This window comes from Loxodonta africana, chromosome 16, assembly GCF_030014295.1.
Source record: "Loxodonta africana isolate mLoxAfr1 chromosome 16, mLoxAfr1.hap2, whole genome shotgun sequence".
Classification (NCBI taxonomy): domain Eukaryota; kingdom Metazoa; phylum Chordata; class Mammalia; order Proboscidea; family Elephantidae; genus Loxodonta; species Loxodonta africana.
This window is the reverse complement of record NC_087357.1, coordinates 17,721,723-17,742,018: the sequence shown is the minus strand read 5'-3', so window position 1 is coordinate 17,742,018 and position 20,296 is coordinate 17,721,723. Positions and strand designations below refer to the sequence as shown.

Below are 20,296 nucleotides of genomic sequence, written 5' to 3'. Positions count from 1 at the left end.
GACTGGTAACCAGAATTTCCAGGTATCTTGCACCCAGAATTACCAATTACTAACGTTTTGCCACATTTGTCTGTCTGCCACTCTGCAGGCTTTTTCTCATCCACTTGAAAATACACCACAGACGTGATCCCTCTTTACCCCTAAATGCTAAAGTGTTTATTTCCTAACAAGGATACCCTTTTACACAGCCAAAGCACAATTATCAATGTCAGAAAATTATCATGGATACAATACTATATTATCTAATCTACAGAACATATTCCAATTTTGTCAACTGTCTCAGCAATGTCTGTGCTTTATAGGAAAAAAAAAATTTTTTTTTCCTCCTATACCAAGATCCAATTCAGGACTACAGGTTACAGTTAGTTATCACGTCTCTTGAGTTTCATTTAATCTAGAATAGTTTCTCAGTCTTTACCTTTCATCACAACCGTGGTATTTCTGAAGAATATAAGCCAGTTATTTTGAGAATGGTTGTAGCAGTCAAGGTTCTCCAGAGAAGAGTAAATAAGAATATGCATGTGTATGTGTAATATATTCTATATATATGGTATGAGTGCTAGGGATCTCAGTTTAGTACCACGAACTACGACTTCCTTTTATATATATATATATTTCTTTATTCCTTTAAACAGTAGCTTTTTGGAAAGGCATTAAAGCTAAACCTGAGTGTTCAATCTAAGGTATTTAACCAAAGGTCCCTCGTTCCCCCTACCTCCTCCCCAATATCCATTCATCTACTTCAGGTGATTCTAAATATAATCATTTTAAAGTCACTTCTAAATTGTTGGAAACAGTGGTGGCGTAGTGGTTAAGTGTTACGGCTGCTAACCAAGAGGTCTGCAGTTCAGATCCACCAGGCGCTCCTTGGAGAAACCATGGGGCAGTTGTACTCCATCCCATAGGGTTGCTCTGAGTTGGAATTGACTTGATGGCAACGGGTTTGGTTTGGTTGGGTTTTTCTAAATTGTTATACTACTTTCAGTTTGTTTATCTGGAGTGAATTCATCTCCTAAATGTAGATTTTGTTGGCTGTTTTTCACACGTTTTGGTATTTTGGACTGTAGACTTTTGCGTAGAAAGCTACCCACCTCACCCAGGGTTTTGCAGTTGCCCCCACTTTGCTTCCAGTATTCCCCCAGTCTTATATAAATAGCTCAAAGCTCCAGTCCTGAGGTGATATTGGGGATATCACAGATCCTGTTACCAAAATCAGGCCCTGGTCATGTGTCTTCTCCTGCCTCCCTAAGTGCTCAGTCTCCCTGTCCTATTTCCCTCCTTTCACACAGTGAGTCCAGTATTTGCAGGAGGCAAACCTAGTTGTAATTACTCCACAGCACCAAACTCCCGGTTACAGCCTGCCTGTTCCCAGATTCAGAGCAGCTTCAGCTCTGCTGACCATTTTGTCTATCTGTTCTGTTCCTCATCTATAGAGATATTTATAATGTTGCTACCGTGAGCATGTTTTTAATTTTTCTCTATTTATTTTTCTCATTTTTATGTGTTTAAAGTAGGAAGTGGAGGAGAGGGGAAATGAATCTCAAAGCAAAAATTTGCAATGACATCTGCATCAGAAATTTTGCTCTAACCCTTTCAGTGGTGTTTGAGTTTGTGTACTGATCATGTAATAGGCTGATCATTTTTAAAAGATAAAAATTTAATAGAGAATAAATGTTCCTATTAATGCAGAAAATGAAAATTAAAGGTATGCATAGACATAAAATGTATCTCGAAGGATACAAAACAAACCTCCAGGAATGAGCTTAGGAACTGGGAGACCAGGGTGAAATGGATAAAGGTAGGTGAAAAACTGACTTTTAAAAGAGTGTATCACCACAAAAATTAAAAATCTGCTTCATGATACCTACTTCCTTATATTCCATAGCTCCCTACTTAGACTTCTGACAACATTTTCAAGAACGTATGTTAATCAGTTTACAAAAGATAATTCACACATCATTCATTTAGAAAATAAACCATCTGCTCATACTCCAAGAATTACTGGGTAACCTTTAAGGAAATACAATAAATTACCCAGAAGTCCTCTTATTTACAGAGATTAATAAAACATTCTTATCTCTTCCAGGATAGAGCATACTGTTTATATATAAACAGCTTTCAAATATAGCAATCTATTTGTCTAGTATGATCCAGTATCAGTGTAAATCAACATACTTAGAAATGGGAAACACAGCTGTCCCCAAACCCACTTTAAACTCTATTCATGTTCAGTGTTTACATGGAGAAATATATACCACCTTATGGAAATACCAAGAAGACTGAGACAATAGCATATATGAATTAGTTAAGTATTGCTGTTGCTATTCCTTTCCATTTGCCCTATAGGGGCAATGAGGACAAAAATAAAAAATTTCAACCTAGGTTTATTTTTAGCCTATTCATTTTAAACAACTTTAAATTAGTAAATGATTGTTGTTAATTGTCGTCCAGTCATCTCCAACTGACGGTGGCATTATGTGGAACAGAAAGGTTGCCTGGTCCTGGGCCACCTTAATGATTGTTGGTATATCTGAGTCCATTGTTTTGGCCATTGTGTCAATCCATCTCACTGAAAGATTCCTTAGTTTTCCTTGACTGGGCCAAACACGATATCCTTCACACTTACAGTAAAATTAAACAATGGTGTGAGTGCTAGAGATCTCAGTTTAGTACCATGAACTGTCGCTTCTTAACAACAACAAAACAAACAAGCCAAACCAGTTGCCCTAAAGTTGAAATTTTTTCACGGTGACCCTATGTGTTGCAGAGTAGAACTGAACTCCACAGGGTTTTCAAGGCTGTGACCTTTTAAGAGGATCACCAGGTCTTTCTTCTAAGGTGCCCCTGGATGGGTTTGAACTGCCAATCTTTCAGTTACTAAATTCCTGTTCTTTTCCCTGCCCTTTCACAATCATACTAAACACACTTAGAAAACCTGAGACAAACCTAAGACAGAAAACCGTACCCCTTATTTTTAATCAAGATGGACTTTACGACCGGAAATGCTGCATAGGATTTACTACTAAAGCTCAAAGTCACTTAGTTTACTTAAGAAGTCAAATTACAGAACATTATATATGGTTAAAATTTCACTGAGTCCCTACTGTATTCGCAAATATTGTCAAACCAGAGTTTTCATAAAAACTGACATTTTCAAAAAAGCTTTATTTGCTTTAATCCTTCTCTCCCTTTTTATAAGATTGAACTTGTAAATGGCAAACGGTTAAACAGGAGCACCAAGATGCTACCTGCAGGGCATCTGGACTTAAGCAAGCACACCGAAATGCCAACTCGAAGGCATCTGGCTTAACGTACTTATAAACTGGTCTGTCTCAGATGCTCTTACTTGAAATCAGGGTTCTTTAGGGAGCTCTTTTAGATCCTTGTATGTCATGCAACAACATGTGGACAGATCTGGGCTCTGTAGTGGGGGTTCATTCAATATTATTCAGCAAGACTTCTTAAATTCTCCAAAACTGAAAGGGAAGTAAGGCAAGTAAAATTTTAGATCATACATAATAATTATATTTAGGCTACAATGAACTATACACAGTAAGAAGTTCTTTTGCTATTTTTAATAATGTCAGAAATAAAACATTTGTATCTTTATGTATCATACTTATAAACTAAAATGCTCCCTCTAAAAACCAGGTATTTCAGAGGCTTATTAAGCAGTAAATCTTATTTTGTGGGCTTCTTTAACCTAAACATTTCTCTTTTCTGGGTATTCAATGGCAAGGGAACTCAAATTTTTGGGAAATAAGACTCAGGATCTGTCTCTTTAAAACAACGTGTGACTAAGTGACATTTACGTGATCTGTGTGCCTTACCACGCACACGGTAGTGACTATCCATGTTATATATCAGATTAATTTTATTGTGAATTTTATGCACAGGCACAATAAATTCTATAGATATACAGTTGCGTTCATAATTTGCTACTGAAACCTCATAGCCTAAAATACTTCTTAAATCTGAAAACTCCTTAAATGTGTTCCATAGTGAAAGGAAAACAAATTATCACTGCTGAACTTGAATACTGTATTGGACTCAAATGAATCATAAACTGCACTGTTGTGAAGATATTTTTGGTATTAACTCTGTCATATCTTCAATGATGTTCTAACTTTTGTTTAAGCCTAAAGTCTAATTTTTTGTACCTCAGCTGTCATATGAGATTCTCATGAGGAATCTTTTCTTATTTATTTATTTTTTAAAGAATGGACAACACTACAAGATCCCTTACTTATCCTCTGAGCTCTTTCATTTTGCAAATGAGCTAAGCAGGGTGCTGATCTGAGCGTCAGATTTTATTCCAAATGTTCCCTGATTTCTAACAAGGTATTTATTTCTAAAGCAGGCTTTATGCAGGCTATTTGTTAAAATTATTTTTTTCATTTTTCCCCTATTAACTAATTTAAGTTTTTTTTTTTTAAAAAGTCATGAAATAGAATTAAGCCTTTTTTCTCGGGGCAAGACTGGTGAATTGGCCACATAAAAGGTATTCATAAACTGCCCTTACCTTGCCTCCTATGAAGGCCCAAAAATGAAAATGGTTTCCCATATTCCCTTGCTGTTAGGGGAGGCCATGTGACCCAGTTCTGGCCACTAAGATATAAGGGGAAACCCCTGGGAGCAGCTTCCAGGAAAACATTTAAAAAGGGCAAATGTGGCTGACATGTGCCTTTGGCCTTGGCTTAGATCTCTCACTTTTTCTCAATAGGCTGAACCTAGGGGTGCATTAGACTTCTCGTAACCATGAGGACAAAAACCCCACGCTAAGGATGATGGAGGAGGAAGCTCGTAAGAGCCAGGGTTCTTTATTTGGGTATTGCTGAACCACTGTTGTAAACCTGGATTTAACACACAAGACAAATCTCTTGCTTGCTTAAGCCATTACCAGTTGGATTTTGCTAATACTTACAACTAATACATGCTACCTCCCTAACATCTGTGCAAGTACTACAAATCCAGAGCTTTCTATGATTGATTGTCTCCTATTACCAGCATGATAAGGTACATTAAAATGTTTTAAAATTCAAAGGCACATTTAAAATACGGAAAGAATTACGTTTCTTTCATGATGCATATTCTTTCCAACTAGTAGTTAACTTCACTGAACAAATATCAACATTTAAAAAGCTGATTTGAACCCAAAGACTGTATTTATACAATAACAACTTCTAAATTTATCAAATACTTTAGGATACTTATCTTTTAATGATGCTCTATTTTCTACCCCATTTGTAATATACCCAAAACAATCAATCCTATTCTCCAATGTTTTATGTTGTCCTGAAAAAGAATCTAATTCCCGTCCCCAGATTAAATTCAGACATAGGTAATTTAATCCTGGGAGAGGCTAACTGCTGCTGACATTTTCAGCACCAGATGTAATTGGTAACCTCGAATTCTTTCTTTAAAACTATGACACATGCTAATATCTAAAATAACGACTCAAGATTAAAGTCTTATCAACCCTTGCTGGAAAATATTAAAGCTGTCTAATCCCAGATCTTTGCAAATGTAATAAAGGAAACTGAAAATGCCAACAGCAAGGGCAAGTTACAGCCGTTTCAACATAAAGCCAAACATATACCTGGACAAAATACTAACGCTTTTTCATATACTTATGTATTTCAGAACAAATCCTAAAATTTGCTATTTTATTCCTCTGAGAAACTGCTTGAGATGTAACTGAAAAGAAAGTTGGGGCATGAACAAAAAAACATGCACAGACACACTCGGCGCTTTCTAAAAACACTATTTTGACCAGGTCATTTCCATGCTCAAAATTCAATAGCTCCCCACTACTCTCAAAAACTGAAACCCTCTGGGTCTGCCTAAATTCCCTTTCCAGCTTTACTTCTTCCTACTTCCCAATCCTAATCAAAATTACTCTATTAATTCCAAAAGAAATTCATATCGCAATCTTTATGAAGGATGTTTACAGCAGTTATTACACAAAGAAATCAGAAGCAATCTAAATGGCAAAGGAACAGCCACGAAATACCCCAACTATTAAAACTCATGCTGTTGAAGGGATATGCTCATTGGCCTATTTAAAAAATTGAGAACTTTGTCTAGTTTTTAAGAAATGCTACCAAATATATATATACACACACACATACAAATTATAGAAGTATCAAAAATCATATTATTACTACTAAAAAACCATTCATCAGTTATAGTTCTAAAATACCTATTCACCAGTACAACGAAGACATAACAGAGAAACAGTTTTCCCAAATACTGACAACAAATAATAATCAAAGAATTGGCTATACTGCCACCAAGCGCTAAATGTGACATAAACAGTTAAGATGCTAAATACTTTTTTAATATTTTTAAACTACCCATTGCCATCAAGTTGATTCTGCCTCATAGCAACCTTACAGGACAGAGCAGAACCGCCCCACAGGGTTTCCTAGGAGCGGCTAGGTGGATTTGAACTGCCAACCTTTTGGTAAGCAGCTGAACTCTTAACCACTATGCCTAAAAAAATAGAAAATATTACTTTAAAAAGTTTTAAGGTGTTGCTGAAGAATACAACTATAATTTACCCCTGCAAAAAACCACTGACATGATCACTAGATCTTATCTTCAAAAAGACTAAATATAACTGCAGAGAGGTTTGGGGTTTGCAAGAAGCACTCTTGGAATTTCATTACTAACAAAACTAACACTTCAAAGCACATGCTTAGTAAATGAATTAAAAAACAAAAAAACAACTACATAGGTTTCTTCAGGGCACAGATTTTTTTTTCTATTTCAGCCCTAAAATTATAGAATTCTATTTCGTTTGTGAAACCTCATGAGCTTAGTAAAGAAATCATATAGACAATGTTTTGATAGATACTAATAAAATCTTTAACAGACTATAATTAGATTTGTGCAAACTCTAAGAAATATATCATAATTACTATTAAAACTGTTATGCAGAATATTCAGAAAATACCAATTTATCTTTGGAAACCACTAATAGCAGCGATAATTTTTATTCATTTAAGAATTCATAGAACCCAACAAGTCCAATTAAAATGTGCTAAAGTACTGTTTTATTTTTAATTATAGCATTTAAAATATTTGGAAAGTCTTTACATTTTACTTTCTCACAATTTAGGTGGCAACAGATCATTGAGAGAGACAGAGATATCAAAATAGAAACCAGAACCCCTCACTCCTTCACACACCAACAAGTTCATCCCAAAACTGTCTTCTTTCCATTTCCTTGGCTACCAGCCTAACTCAAGTAACCAACAACTCCCTTGACCGACACTTGATGTCTCTTTCAGGTTTACTCTTTTCCTCCTATGATCCTTTCTCTACATACAGTAAATTCTTTACAAAATGTACGCAAGATTGTGTCACTCCTCAGCTTAAAATTCTCCCATCACAAACAATGAAATTCAAACTCCTTATCATGGTCTACAAGATTAAGCAGGACCCTTTCCCTCATTTACCATGCTCTGAAAAAAAAAAAAAAAATTTTTTTTTTTTTTTTTTTTACCTACACTGGCCTTCTTTCTGTTTCTCAAACACACCAAACCCATTCTCCAACTCATCTGCCTTCACACACCTGCTGTTCCCTTTGCCTGACATGCCTCCCACTCCCTCATTCCCTCGACTCTCCACATGGCCCGCTTCTCTTCATCTCCAGTGTAGGGTTCTCAGATTTAGCAAACAGAAATACAGAATATGTGCTTAAATTTGAATTTTAGATAAATAATAAGTAATTTTTTAGTAAGTATGCCCTTTGTGATATTTAGGATATTCTTTACCAAAAAACTATTATTTATCTGAAATTCACATTTAACTGTATTTTCTCTGGCAACCCTGATCCAGTGCCATCCTCGGTAATCTTGCTCTGGTGTCACCCCTAACATACATCACATACACCACCAGATCTGGAGAGTTTCCTTTGTCATAACTCATCACTGTATTTTCTTCATACCCCAAACACAAACAAACCTGTTGCTGTTGATTCAGACTCGTAGCGACCCTGCAGGACAGAGCAGAGCTGCCCCATAAGGTTTCCAAGGAACGCCTGGTGGATTTGAACTGCTGACCTTTTCATTAGCAGCTGAGCTCTTAACCACTGTGCCACCAGGGCTCCATTTTCCTCATAGTACTTATCAACCTCCGGAAATTACTTTGTTTACTTCTATGGTTTACTCACTTTATTTCTATGTCCTATCTCTATAACGTGCAGTTTATCTCTCCTTCTTTTAACCCCCATGCCATACCTCTACCCCATGTTAGCTCTACAAGAATAGGGTCTTTTCTTCTCTTGAAATGTTTCTCCAGCTTCTAAAATAGCACAAAATAAGTGTACAAACAAATAAACAAACAAAAACCAAATCCGTTGAATGATGTTCTGAATTTATATGCCTTGTAAGGTGTTTAGTATTATTCCCTTCTAATTTCATAAACAATGAAACAATTTTACAGTCTGGAAGGAAAATTAATGAGACTTTTTTTTTTTTTTTTATGGAAACCCTGGTGGCATAGTGGTTAAGAGCTATGGCTGCTAGCCCAAAGATCGGCAGTTCAAATCCACCAGGCACTCCTTGGAAACAGTATAGGGCAGTTCTACTCTGTTCTATTTGGTTGCTGAGTCAGAATCAACTCTAAGGCAACAAGTACAGGTACAGCAGGTATGCTTTTTATACAAGCAATCCGCATACTCTATAGTTTTATGTGAGTTGTTTTATTACCAATGTTGTATTGTAACAAGACAAGTAAGTAAGAACTGCCTGTAACTATCTGTACATGACCACAAATAACTAGGAATATAGAAATATTAATAAAAACATGCTTATAGAATGACTTTATAGAGATGTAAATCTACGCAAATCCACTTTACCGTCTTAATAGAACTCCTTTGTTTTTCTTCCCAAACACCACTGCTCAATTCAAGTGTGCAGTGAATATCTGCTTCTCTGTCATAGGATCCAAAAAGGAGTAACCTGCAAGATAAAAATAAAGTCGAGGGACTATCATACCAGTCATATGCATTAAAACGTTTCTCTCTGTTTCTATAGATAATATCTATACCGGGAAGTAATATGTTACTCCATTACTATTACAGTTCTGGTAACAGGAAAAAAAATAAATAAATCAAACTCTTGGTACACCCTCTAGCGGAAATGCGAAGTAAAGCTAAAATTAGGTGAGATTCCAGGACAGGCTTAGTTTTTCAGTGGTTAAGTCAGATAATTAGAAAGTGTAGCTAGAATGGACTTGATGGCCACTGACAACAACGTCATCTACTCATGAGGTAAAGAAATTCACCAGGTATTTATACAGAGTACTAAGAACTATGGATCTTGGAATCAGAATGCTAAAATTTTTTAAAAGCTGCAAAGTGATGTACACGGTGTGAATCATCTCTGTAAAAATTAAACAGACACACACACCAAACGGTACAAAATATCTCCTTAAGAATACACACACACACACACACACACACGTGTATGGTAAGAGGTTAATTAAAAAAAAAAAAATTACCCCTTGTCTAGTCTTGTCTTCCTTAGGAAGGTCTTTTGGGTGACAGCACATCATTTACACAGAGACCCTAACAGTTCATACTCAAGATGTTCACTATGGTAAAAGGGAATTAATTCAGAATTGGCAGAACAGCACTGCAGTTAAGAGCACACAACTTCTGGCCAAATGGACCAGAGTTTGGATCCAAACTTCTCCACCTACTAACGTGATCTAAACCCACCTCTTTCTCTGGAAAATTCAGGGCAAAAATAGTATTTACCTTTTAGGGCCGTTGTGAGAGTAAAAGAAGACAATGCATACAAGATATTTGGCATAATGCTTATTTAGCAAACAGTAAGTGCTCAAAAGTTTATTTCTACTATCTTGAAAGCAATTGTCAAGGAACTATGCCATCACCTTATTTTACTCTTTAATCTTCAGATCTAAATAGGAAACCTCAGGTCCAGTACTGAGATGACATAAAGCAGTTTCTATTACTGAAGAAAAACTTATTGTTAACCATGTAGCCAACTTCTATATTATCTATCTTCAAAATCAGAAAATAAACTTACCCATTTGTTTCAGGAGTAAGCTTGAGCATAGCTTTAACAGCAATCAGCATTTTGACTGCTACTCTATTACTTTATCTCTACATGAGGATCATGGAATAAGAGTGAGAAAATGAAAGAAAAGTGGGTAAAGCAATTACAGAAATAGAGAAAACTGTGCCCTAAGGTTGGAGATGATTTCCTCAGGGAAATCATCATGTCCATACCTGTCAAAGAGGCCTCACGAAGTAAGAGGCCCGAATAAACAAATGGGGGGAAAAGTCTCAATAAATTTAAATAATTCTCAAAGATTCTTAAAAGAAACTTTAAACTTAGTGCTTAATGTCCTATGACCAAAAATAAGATAGGCCAAATACTTTAAGAAGATTCAAAACTATAAAATACTAAGTTTAGAAAAATGAGAAATTTTATTCACCAAACCTCTGCTGCCACCATCTGTTCAAAAGTACGAACTACCTTAGGGCCTTTACTATCACACAGAGAAGGCCGTACACCAGATAGTGCGTCCAGACTACTGACAAATATTAATCTCTTTGGGATTTGGGAATGAGAAAGCCAAATTCTTGGGAATTCCTCCCTAAAATTATAAGTTATTCTACATTTCTCACAGAACTTCTTTTAAAGTTTTAAAAAACAATGAACCGTCTACAAAAATGAACTCAAAATGGATCACAGACCTAATTTTAAGTACTAAAGCTACAGAACTCTTAGAAGAAAACAGGAGTAAATCTCTGCTACCTTGGATTAGGCAATGGCTAAGAGATATGAAACCAAAGGCATAAGCATCAAAAGAAAAAAAAAATTAGACATCATCAAAATAAAAACTTTTGTTCTTCAAAGGATACCATCAAGAAAATGAAAAGACAGGCCACAGAATGGGAGAAAATGTTTGCAAATCATATATTTGATTAGGGGCTTGTATTCAGAATATACAAAGAACTCTTAGAACTCAGTCATAAAAGACAAATAACTCAAAAAATGGACAGAGAATCTGAATAGAAATTTCTCCAAAGATAGACAAATGGCCAATAAAACAATAAGCATATAAAAAGATGCTCAACATCATTAGTCATTAGGGAAATGAAACTCAAACCACAATGAGATAACACTTCACGACCACTAAACTGACTATAACAAAAGAGACTAGCAATAACAAGCAACGCCATGGTTGTGCAGGATTGAAATTCTCACACACTGTTGGTGGGAAACGTAAATGGTACAGTCACTTTGGAAAACAGTTCAGCAGTTTCTTAAAAAGTTAAACAGAGGTACCATAAAACCTGTTGCCGATGGGTCGATTCTGACTCACAGAGACCCTAGGAGATCCTGCAATTCCACTCCTAGGTATACAAACAAGAAAAATGAAAACATACATTCAAATTTCTACATGAATGTTCAGAGCAGCATTATCATTATTCATAATAGCCAAAAAGTGGAAACAACACAAATGTCCACCAGCTGACGACTGGATAAACAAAAAGTGCCACATCCCCATGATGGAATATTATTTGGGACTAGAAAGAAATGAAGTACTGAGACATGCTACACCATGGATGAATCCTGAAAGCATTACGCTAAGTCAAAGAAGTCAGACACAAAAGACCACATATTTTAAGATTCCATTTATGGAAATTATCCAGAATAGGTAAATCCATAGAGGCAGAAGGTAAATTAGTGGTTGTAAGGAGGGGAAAATGGAGAGTGACTGCTAAGGGTACAGAGTTTCTTTCTGAGGTGATGAAAATGTTTTGAAATTACATTTTGGGAATGGCTCCATATCTGTGAATATACAACCAATGAACTGAAGACTTTAAAATGGTGAATTTTGTCATATGTAAAATCATACCTCAATTTAAAACAACGACAATTTGACACCTCCCCACATCAATTACAAAGGCTAAAACTTAAAAAACCCGACACTACCAAGTGTTAGGAGGATGTAGAGCACCTGGAACTCTCACACGCTGCCAGGTAGAAAGTAAAACACTTCAAGAGGACTGTTCAGCAGTTTCTTACAAAGTGAAACACACACACACCTTCCATGTGACATGGCCATTCAACTCTTAGGGTATTTAAGGAAGAGAAATGAAAACCTATGTCCATAAATATATATGCATGCGAAGACTTATAAATAAATATTCATACCTTTTATTCACAATAGCCAGAAACTAGAAACAACCCCAAATAATCATCAAGACATGAATGAACAATCAAAATGTGGTGTATCTATCCAATTGAATACTATTCAGCAAAAAAAAAAAGGAATTTCTATAATCTTTTCACACAACACATGGATGAATTTCAAAATCATATGTGGAGTGAAGGAAGGTAGGCACAAAAGAATATATACTGTATGATCCCATTTAAATAAAATTCTAGAAATCATAAAATAATCTCCAGTGACAAAAAGCAGATAATGGTTACCTAGACACACACTTCATAATGATGATATGAATTCCTTTCCCAAGTCAGGCAACAACTACCAACATTAAACAAAAAACTCAGGAGATACAAAGGACATGTCACGAGTACACAGGAGCCAGCTTGAAGTAATTCCCACTAGCCAAATCTGGGACGATTAAGGTTCAAAACAATAAAGGACGGTAAGAAATTATGTTGTTTTTGTTGTGTCCCATCATGTCAACTCTGACTCACAGTGACCTTATACGACAGAGTAGAACTGCCCCATAGGGTTTCCTAGGCTGTAATCTTTACAAGTGCAGATATCCAGGTCTCTTCTCCCATGGAGCGGTTGGTGGGTTCCAACCACAGACCTTTCGGTTAGCAACCAAGCACTTCAACATTGTGCCATGTGGGCTCCTAAAAAATTATAACCATTGAAAAAATAGGAATTCATGAGTCCGCGCTCAGAATAGATAAATGGGGGGGGGGGAGGGAATAAGGGAGAGCTGACTGGTAATTTGGAAAAAGTGCTGGGGAGTCAGACAATCACCATTCTGTAATTATCATAATAAAGATCAGTTCAGGCAAGAAATCATCTATGGATACCAAATCTAAGGGTGTGAATTTTGTGGAGGACCAGGGTATTTGTTTCGTATTACAGATTCGTTATTGGATGCAAGGGAAAAAAATAGTAACTACATAGTGGAGAAAATGAGGCAATATTTTGACCAAGTGATCAAAATTCACAATTCAATATTATTTGATTGAAAACAGATGGTATATTTAGTAAAAGTGTTATTTAACATTAAATTACCTGAAGTTGATAATTGACTATGGTTATATAACCGAGTATCCTTATTCTTAGGAAATACACACTGAAGTATTTAGGGGTAATAAAACAGTGCCCACAGGTGAGTCTGGGTAATGAGTACACAGGTGTTCTCTGCTCTACTTTTGCAACTTTTCTGTAAGTTTGAAATTATTTCCAAGGAAAATATTCTTTATTTTAAATAAATAATACATTTAAAAGACATAAAAAATAAGAGAAGATATACCACAGCATTTAGGGATATATATACACTTGGGTGATTAACAATAAATAAAAGTAAGAAAGTGATTTACTTAAAAAGCCAGCATAATAGTTACAGGGGCAGGAAGGTGTGTGGGGGTGGGGGGGTGGGCGGAGGAAGGTGTCAAGGTTTTATTTTCTGAAACAAGGAGGAGCTACAAGGGTGTCTGTTGTAAAATAATTCATGAAACTGCCTATCTGTTTAATGTGGTTTTCTGTTACATTTAACATTAAAAAAAGTTTTTTTTACTGATGTACTTTTGGAACCTGGCACACCAAAACAACACCCTAAAAGCTGCTGAGAAAACATAAGCTTTAGAACAGTGTAAGTGTGACTCATGACTAACTGACCTTAATTAGAATTTCCTTCTATTTTTTATAGTGAGTACAGGGTTATCATCCTAATTATACTGTCTTGGGCATACAGAACTCACACAACAAAACTCTGTAACCCGTGCCTTCGTGGACTGTGCTCTTAGTTTTGTTGTTAAATGTAACTGATCGATAAAATCAGTCAAAAAAGAAAATGGATCAATTACATCATTTAATGTCTTTTACATGAAGAGCCATGTGACAAATCTTAGAATCTGGTGCCAGAATTTTTTTCTCCTGAAAAACATGCGTAGTTTATCAGAAAATAAGTGTTAAGTAATCCATCAGGTTTCCTTCCCTGCCCTGGCTGCCAGAAACTGTATCTTCCCTACATAGTTGATTTTTATCTATTTTATCTTTATTTACCTACAGGTGGGTATGTGTCTTCTTTGCAAAATACCTCAAATTCTTTTTTTTAAGATAAAGGATGGGCTATTAATTATAAGCTAAAAAATAAGAACTTTAACAATATGATTAGAACACTAACATAAAATAATTTAGCTTACTAGTAGTAGTACTACAAATACAATTGAGTTTATCTGTGGTTTTAAAAAAATCACCTTTAGTCAACTCAAAAAAACAAGCAACTGTTCAGAATGGCTGCATTTATTGTAACGTTGACAAATGCAAAGTGATCGAACCAATTTTTACAAACAAAATTGCCTCCCCCTCCAATCTGTTGCTTGGGGGATTAAAAACCTTACTTCAGATAATTAGAAAAGAACTTCCCTTTATAGTATGAGATCTTTCAAATCAATAAAATTAAAATTCCAGTTATAACAATCAAATATGCAAAAATGAACACAGTTTCTATCAAGATTTTTTTTCTTACTAAATACTGTAATGATTATATTAAAGCATAATAATGAAGTTACATTTACTGAAGGCACTATGTGGTAGGCCCAGTGCTTTATTCATCTATTGCTGATCACAATTATGAGCAAGGTGGCACTTTTGTCCCATTTCCCAGAAAGTGTAACTTGCCGAAGTACGCACAACAGTAAGGGTACAGGGGTGGGGTGTGTGCTTCGAGCTTTCTAATTCAAAAACCTATCTTACATCTACTTCATGCTGCCTTCCAAAGAATAAAGCTTTTGGCCATACAACACTAACATTTTCAACAAAAAGTCTGTTTTCTATGAATGCTTCTAATTTGTTTCCTCACTGGCAAAATCACTCTCAAAGCCTTACAACAGTTAAGTTTAATAAAAGTCCTCACAAGAGACGTTTCTGTAAGTCCGAAATTACTTCAAAATAAACAGTAAAAAACTAGAAAGAAAAAAGTACATATACAGAACCATTATTTCAAAATGAACACTTAAAAAATAAAAAGGCGAGTACCTCACACAGAACCGTGGTTGTCTATGGATAATGAGTACGAAGTTCTATTCCATGGATTTGGGGAAAAATTACCAAAGTTACATTCTTTTGCCCTGATTCATGGTCAATTTCTAAAACGTTTCAGAAATAAACATTTATGGAAATATTAAGCTTAAGCTATAATAAAGTAAATGATCTATATGACATAATAACTTGGAAATGTTTAAACAGGTCTCATTCAAGTAGGAGAAAATGTGAACATGCATCGACAATCAACGTCCATGGAAGCAGCAGTCAAGAAATCAAGTGACATACTGAACTGGGCAAATCTGCTGCAAAGATCTCTTAAAAGTTTTAAAAAGCAAAGATGTCACTTTGATAACTAAGGTGTGTCTGACCCAAACCACGGTCTTTTCAATCACCTCATATGCATGAAAGTTGGATAATGAAAACGGAAGACAGAAGAAGAGCTGATGTATTCGAACTGTGGTGTTGGCAAAGCATGCTGAGTATACCATGGACTGCCAGAAGAATAAACAGATCAGTCTGAGAAGAAATTTAACCACAATGTTCCTCAGAAGCAAGGATGGTGAGACTTTGACTTGCTTACTTTGCACACATCATCAGGAAAGACCAACTGCTAGAAAAGGACAGCATTCTTGGTGAAGTAGAGGGCCAACAAGAACGAGGGAAACCCTCAACGAGGGTCTGACACAACAGCTGCGACAACGGACTCCAACATCCCGAACGATCGTGAAGATGGCACAGGACCAGGCGATGTTCCCTTCTGTTATACATCAGGTCACCATGAGTCAGAGCCGACTCACACCAGGCGATGTTCCCTTCTGTTATACATCAGGTCACCATGAGTGAGAGCCGACTCACACCAGGCGATGTTCCCTTCTGTTATACATCAGGTCACCACGAGTCAGAGCCGACTCACAGCGACTAACAATAACGACACGTCTTCAATGCCTTTATGAAGTCTTTGATTCCTGTAGCAAAGCTTTAAGTGAGTAGTAACTTAGATAAAGCAAGGAACTGGTGAGCAGAGTGACACAATAGCTGGTAGAGTTGTTAAATAACTACAAGCTAAGAGACAGCAACACTAACTCAAGAAAACTAGTTTTTGAAAATACTCAGTATAGTACCTAGCACACACTATATTAAAAAAATATATATATACATATAAAAAAAAAATACACTGTGCTAAATAAATATCTGCTGAATGAAGGAATCAATGACTATCCTTCAAGGCTATCTTCGCAGGTTTGGGGATAGGTAGGTGAGTACGTAGCTAGGAATTATCAACAGGACACTCAAGAAATTTTGTCCAAAACTGCTCTTCAAATATTTAGACGTTGCTACGATTATTTTAGAAAAAAGGAAATCCAATGGTATGATTCTGATGTTTGTGCATCAACAAGAAAATTCACTGAAAGAAAAACAAAGTATCAGTTCAAAACTTTCCTAGACATAGACTACTTCCAAAAAGTCCTTCTAAACGTCAACTTGGCAAGTCAAATTATAATCAGACATTTAATGCTGATGTTTACCGTAACATATTAGTTTTAGATACATCAAATTCAAACTTGTGTGGAGCCAAGTTTTCAACGTATGTATCATTTTACTACACATGGCAGTCTCTTTTTACAAAATACACAGCATATTGAGTTTTTATTTGATAAAATAACTCCTTGCCAACCAAACTTCCCAACATCATGGTACACAATCCTTAGAACTCCAGGAATTAAACAAACAAAAAATATTTAGCAAATTATTAGCATACTCAAAATCAACCTATTAGCAAGGATACAAGTACTTGTTTTATTATAGGTTATAAATAAAAAGACAAGTGATGGTAAGAACCAAGTAAGTGGTACAAAACAGGTGTTAAAGAAGTAGAGCATAAAGGCACTATACACATTTGGAATGATCAGGAGGGACTTCAAGGAAGAAAATTTTGAGCTAAATCAAGAAAGGGTGGTTTCAAGCAGCAGGGAATGGGGCAGGGCCTTCATTCTGGAAAATGGTGAGAAGGCAACACAACAAGCTTAGTTCTTTCACATATCTAAAGCAGGGAATGGCAAACTACAACCCTTGGCCCAATCCCGTGGGCTGCCTGTTTTTGTACGGCCTAAGAGCTATCGATGGTTTTCACATTTGTAAATGGTGGGGGGAAAAAAAAAACACAAAAGAAAAATATTTCATGACACATGAATGGTCATACATGAAATTCACACATAGTTTTAATGGCAAAGGCTCGGGCCCATTCGTTTACATATCGTATACGGCTGCCTTTGTACTACAAAGCAAAGCTGAGTAGTTGAACAGAAGCACAAAGCCTAAAATATTTAAAATCTGGCTCTGTAGAAAAAAATTTGCCACCCCCTTCCCTAGGGAAAACCAATACAGCTGAAGTGCCCTAGTGGCGCAGTGGTAAAGAGCTTGGCTGCTAACCAAAACGTCGGTAGTTCAAATCTACCAGCTGCTCCTTGGAAACCCTATGTGGAAAGTTCTACTCTGTCCTGTAGGGCTGCGATGAGGCGGAGCTGACTTGACAGCAACGAGTTTGGTTCAGCTTGGTTTTAATATGGTCCTGTGAGCTGTGGTGAGGATCTGAGTCTACATCTAAGAGTACCAGAAAGCCATTTAAGGTTTTAAAGTAGGGGAGTGACAATTAGATTTACATTTTGAAAAGATAATTTGTCTTTTATAGTGGGAGGAACCAGAGTTTTAAGAGATAAGTAGGCTAGAGTCATGTAAGTAGTTCAAGTGAGAGATGAGCATAGCTTGGGCTATGATGTTAGCAAAATAAGAGGAGGAGGCTGGGCAAGATTATTTCTAAGGTTCCCTTCCGCTCTAATTTGTTAACAACCCCCAGGGGTTTCCAACTCTGGTTTTGTGACTTCCCAGGGTACTTCCAATTACCGCAATTTTCAAATCTATTACACTATGAACAGCTCTCCAATAGGGAGTAAATTAAAAATATGCCAACAGGGCATCATGCATCTAAAAAGTTTGAGAATGGCTGCAGAATAAGTTATTTTTCTCCCCCATTAGAACGTTTTCTAAAATATGGCTTTTATTTTTCTCAAACTAAAAAGAACTACTTTTATTAAACTAAATTTATGATTACATAATTAACAGATAATACAATATAAATTAACACAAAAGAGGAATAAACACAAATATTGCTTAACTATATTTTTTCACTGCACTTTCTCTCCTATAAAATAATAACGACAAAACAGAGAACATACCTGCTACATTCTAACAATGTAACCTGCAGGCGGCCTTCCGTAAGTGCCCATTGTTGTACACGGATATGTTCCTCTTCATCTTCTTCGAATCCTTGCAAGGTTTGGAATGGAAAAAACGGCTTAAACCTGACAAAAGTAAAGATAAGTCTAAATTTCTGAATAACAAACACCACAGTTCAAAGCATAATAAGGAAAACAATACAAAACAAACACCGAATACTGCAAGTGCCCTACAAAAACAAAGCTTACCATGTTCCCCTGTAACAAGCAGCAAATGGTGCCTTCCCTGGTCTTCTGGCATGCCCTAATTGCCCTGGTGGCTCAGCGGTTAAGACCTCAGCTGCTAACCAAAAAGTCGGCAGTTCAAATCCACTAGCTGCTCCTTGGAAACCCTATGGGGCAGTTCTACTCTGTCCTATAAGGTCGCTATGAGTCAGAATTGACTTGATGGCAACAGGTTTGGTTTTTGGTTTTTAAGTTGACAAAGCAGGGCATTAGAACAAAGGAAAGGAAAATTACGAGGCAACCAGAAGGACCTGAAGCTGGAGGGGCCAGGAGAGAGATTCTTTTCTGGCAGATGGGGAAAAAGACAATACAATAATATACATAAATACATAAAAAACAATACAATACTATAGATAGTGATTAGTATACAATAATAATATCAACCACAATTAACAGCAGCAAAATTATTCATCAGGTGTTTTACTATTTACCAGGCAGTGAGCTAAGAGCTTTACATGCATTGTCTTATTTAATGCTCACAACTCTGAAAGGGTGATACTATTAGCTACTCTCTCCAGATGAGAAGAATGTGAGGCTTAGAATGGTTAAGAAATGTGTCCAAATTTACACAGTGAGTGGCAAAACCAGAACTGAAGCTAGTCTATTTGGCTTTACCAAAGCCCAAACTAGCTAACACTTCAAACCAAACTCATTGCCGTCGAGTTGATTCTGACTCATAGCGACCCTACAGGACAGAGTAGAATTGCCACATAGGGTTTGCAAAGAGTGGTGGTAGATTCCAACTGCCGACCTTTTGGTTAGCAGCTGGGCTCTTAACCAGTGTGCCACCAGGACTCCATACTTCAGATACCTACAAATTATTTAGGCATTTATGTGCTCATTGTTAATACCATTGTTTTTGCGGGCAAACTTATCCTGAGTTATAAACTCACTTAAAAAAAGCCTTTAATTTGAAACACAACTCACATTCCTCTATTAAAGTAAAAGACAAAACTGGGCTTAGGATCTACAGCTCCTAATTCACCTCATACACTGCCACTGGAGTGTTACTCTAAAAGCTCATTTTCATGACATTTGCCTGCTCCAGTCTTAACGGGTTCCCACTGACCACAAAAAAGGTAGTCTAAGGTTCTTGGCTTCCAAAAGGTCTAAAAGGAAGCTTAGGGGACAATGAGTTTATGTTAAAAGGTGGAAGAACAATTCAGAAAAGGGGATGAAAACAGCTGCACAACTTGAAGAATGTAATCAATGTCACTGAATTGTACATGTTGAAATTGTTGAATTGGTGTTATGTTCAGCTATATATATCAACAACAACAAAATAACATTTTTAAAAAAGTTCTTGGTTTCACATTCAAGGTCCGTCACAATCTTTCCGATATTTCTGGTCGTATTTTCCCTTAATATAAACCTCTCAATCTAGGAAATATAGTTTTCTCCTGGACTCAGAAGACACCATACATATTCCTCCCTTCAGGCCTTTTGTACCAACTGAAGGTTCTTTCCTACTCTTCAAAGCCTACCCAAATCCTAGCCACTTTGCATATTCAGCTCCAGGTCCTCGC

General features: G+C 36.4%; 1 protein-coding gene across 5 annotated transcripts in view; it reads right to left on the bottom strand.

Annotated features, from left to right (window-relative positions):
• Positions 1–20,296, bottom strand: part of PDZD8 (PDZ domain containing 8) — a 63,331-nt gene that overhangs the window by 16,631 nt on the left and 26,404 nt on the right. For 2 of the 5 annotated variants that reach the window (XR_010318053.1, XR_010318054.1), the window contains exons 2-4: positions 18,486–18,611; positions 8,867–8,969; positions 3,347–3,476 (exon numbers count right to left, since the gene is read on the bottom strand). Coding sequence is in view for 3 of the 5 variants with exons in the window: in XM_064269262.1 (XP_064125332.1) it covers positions 8,867–8,969; positions 18,486–18,611 (229 nt within the window). In the remaining 2 variants the exon portion in view is untranslated. Of the gene's footprint in view, positions 1–3,346; positions 3,477–8,866; positions 8,970–13,638; positions 16,229–18,485; positions 18,612–20,296 lie in introns of those variants that run through there. The other 3 variants (XM_064269262.1, XM_003409106.4, XM_064269263.1) reach the window with 2 other exon arrangements.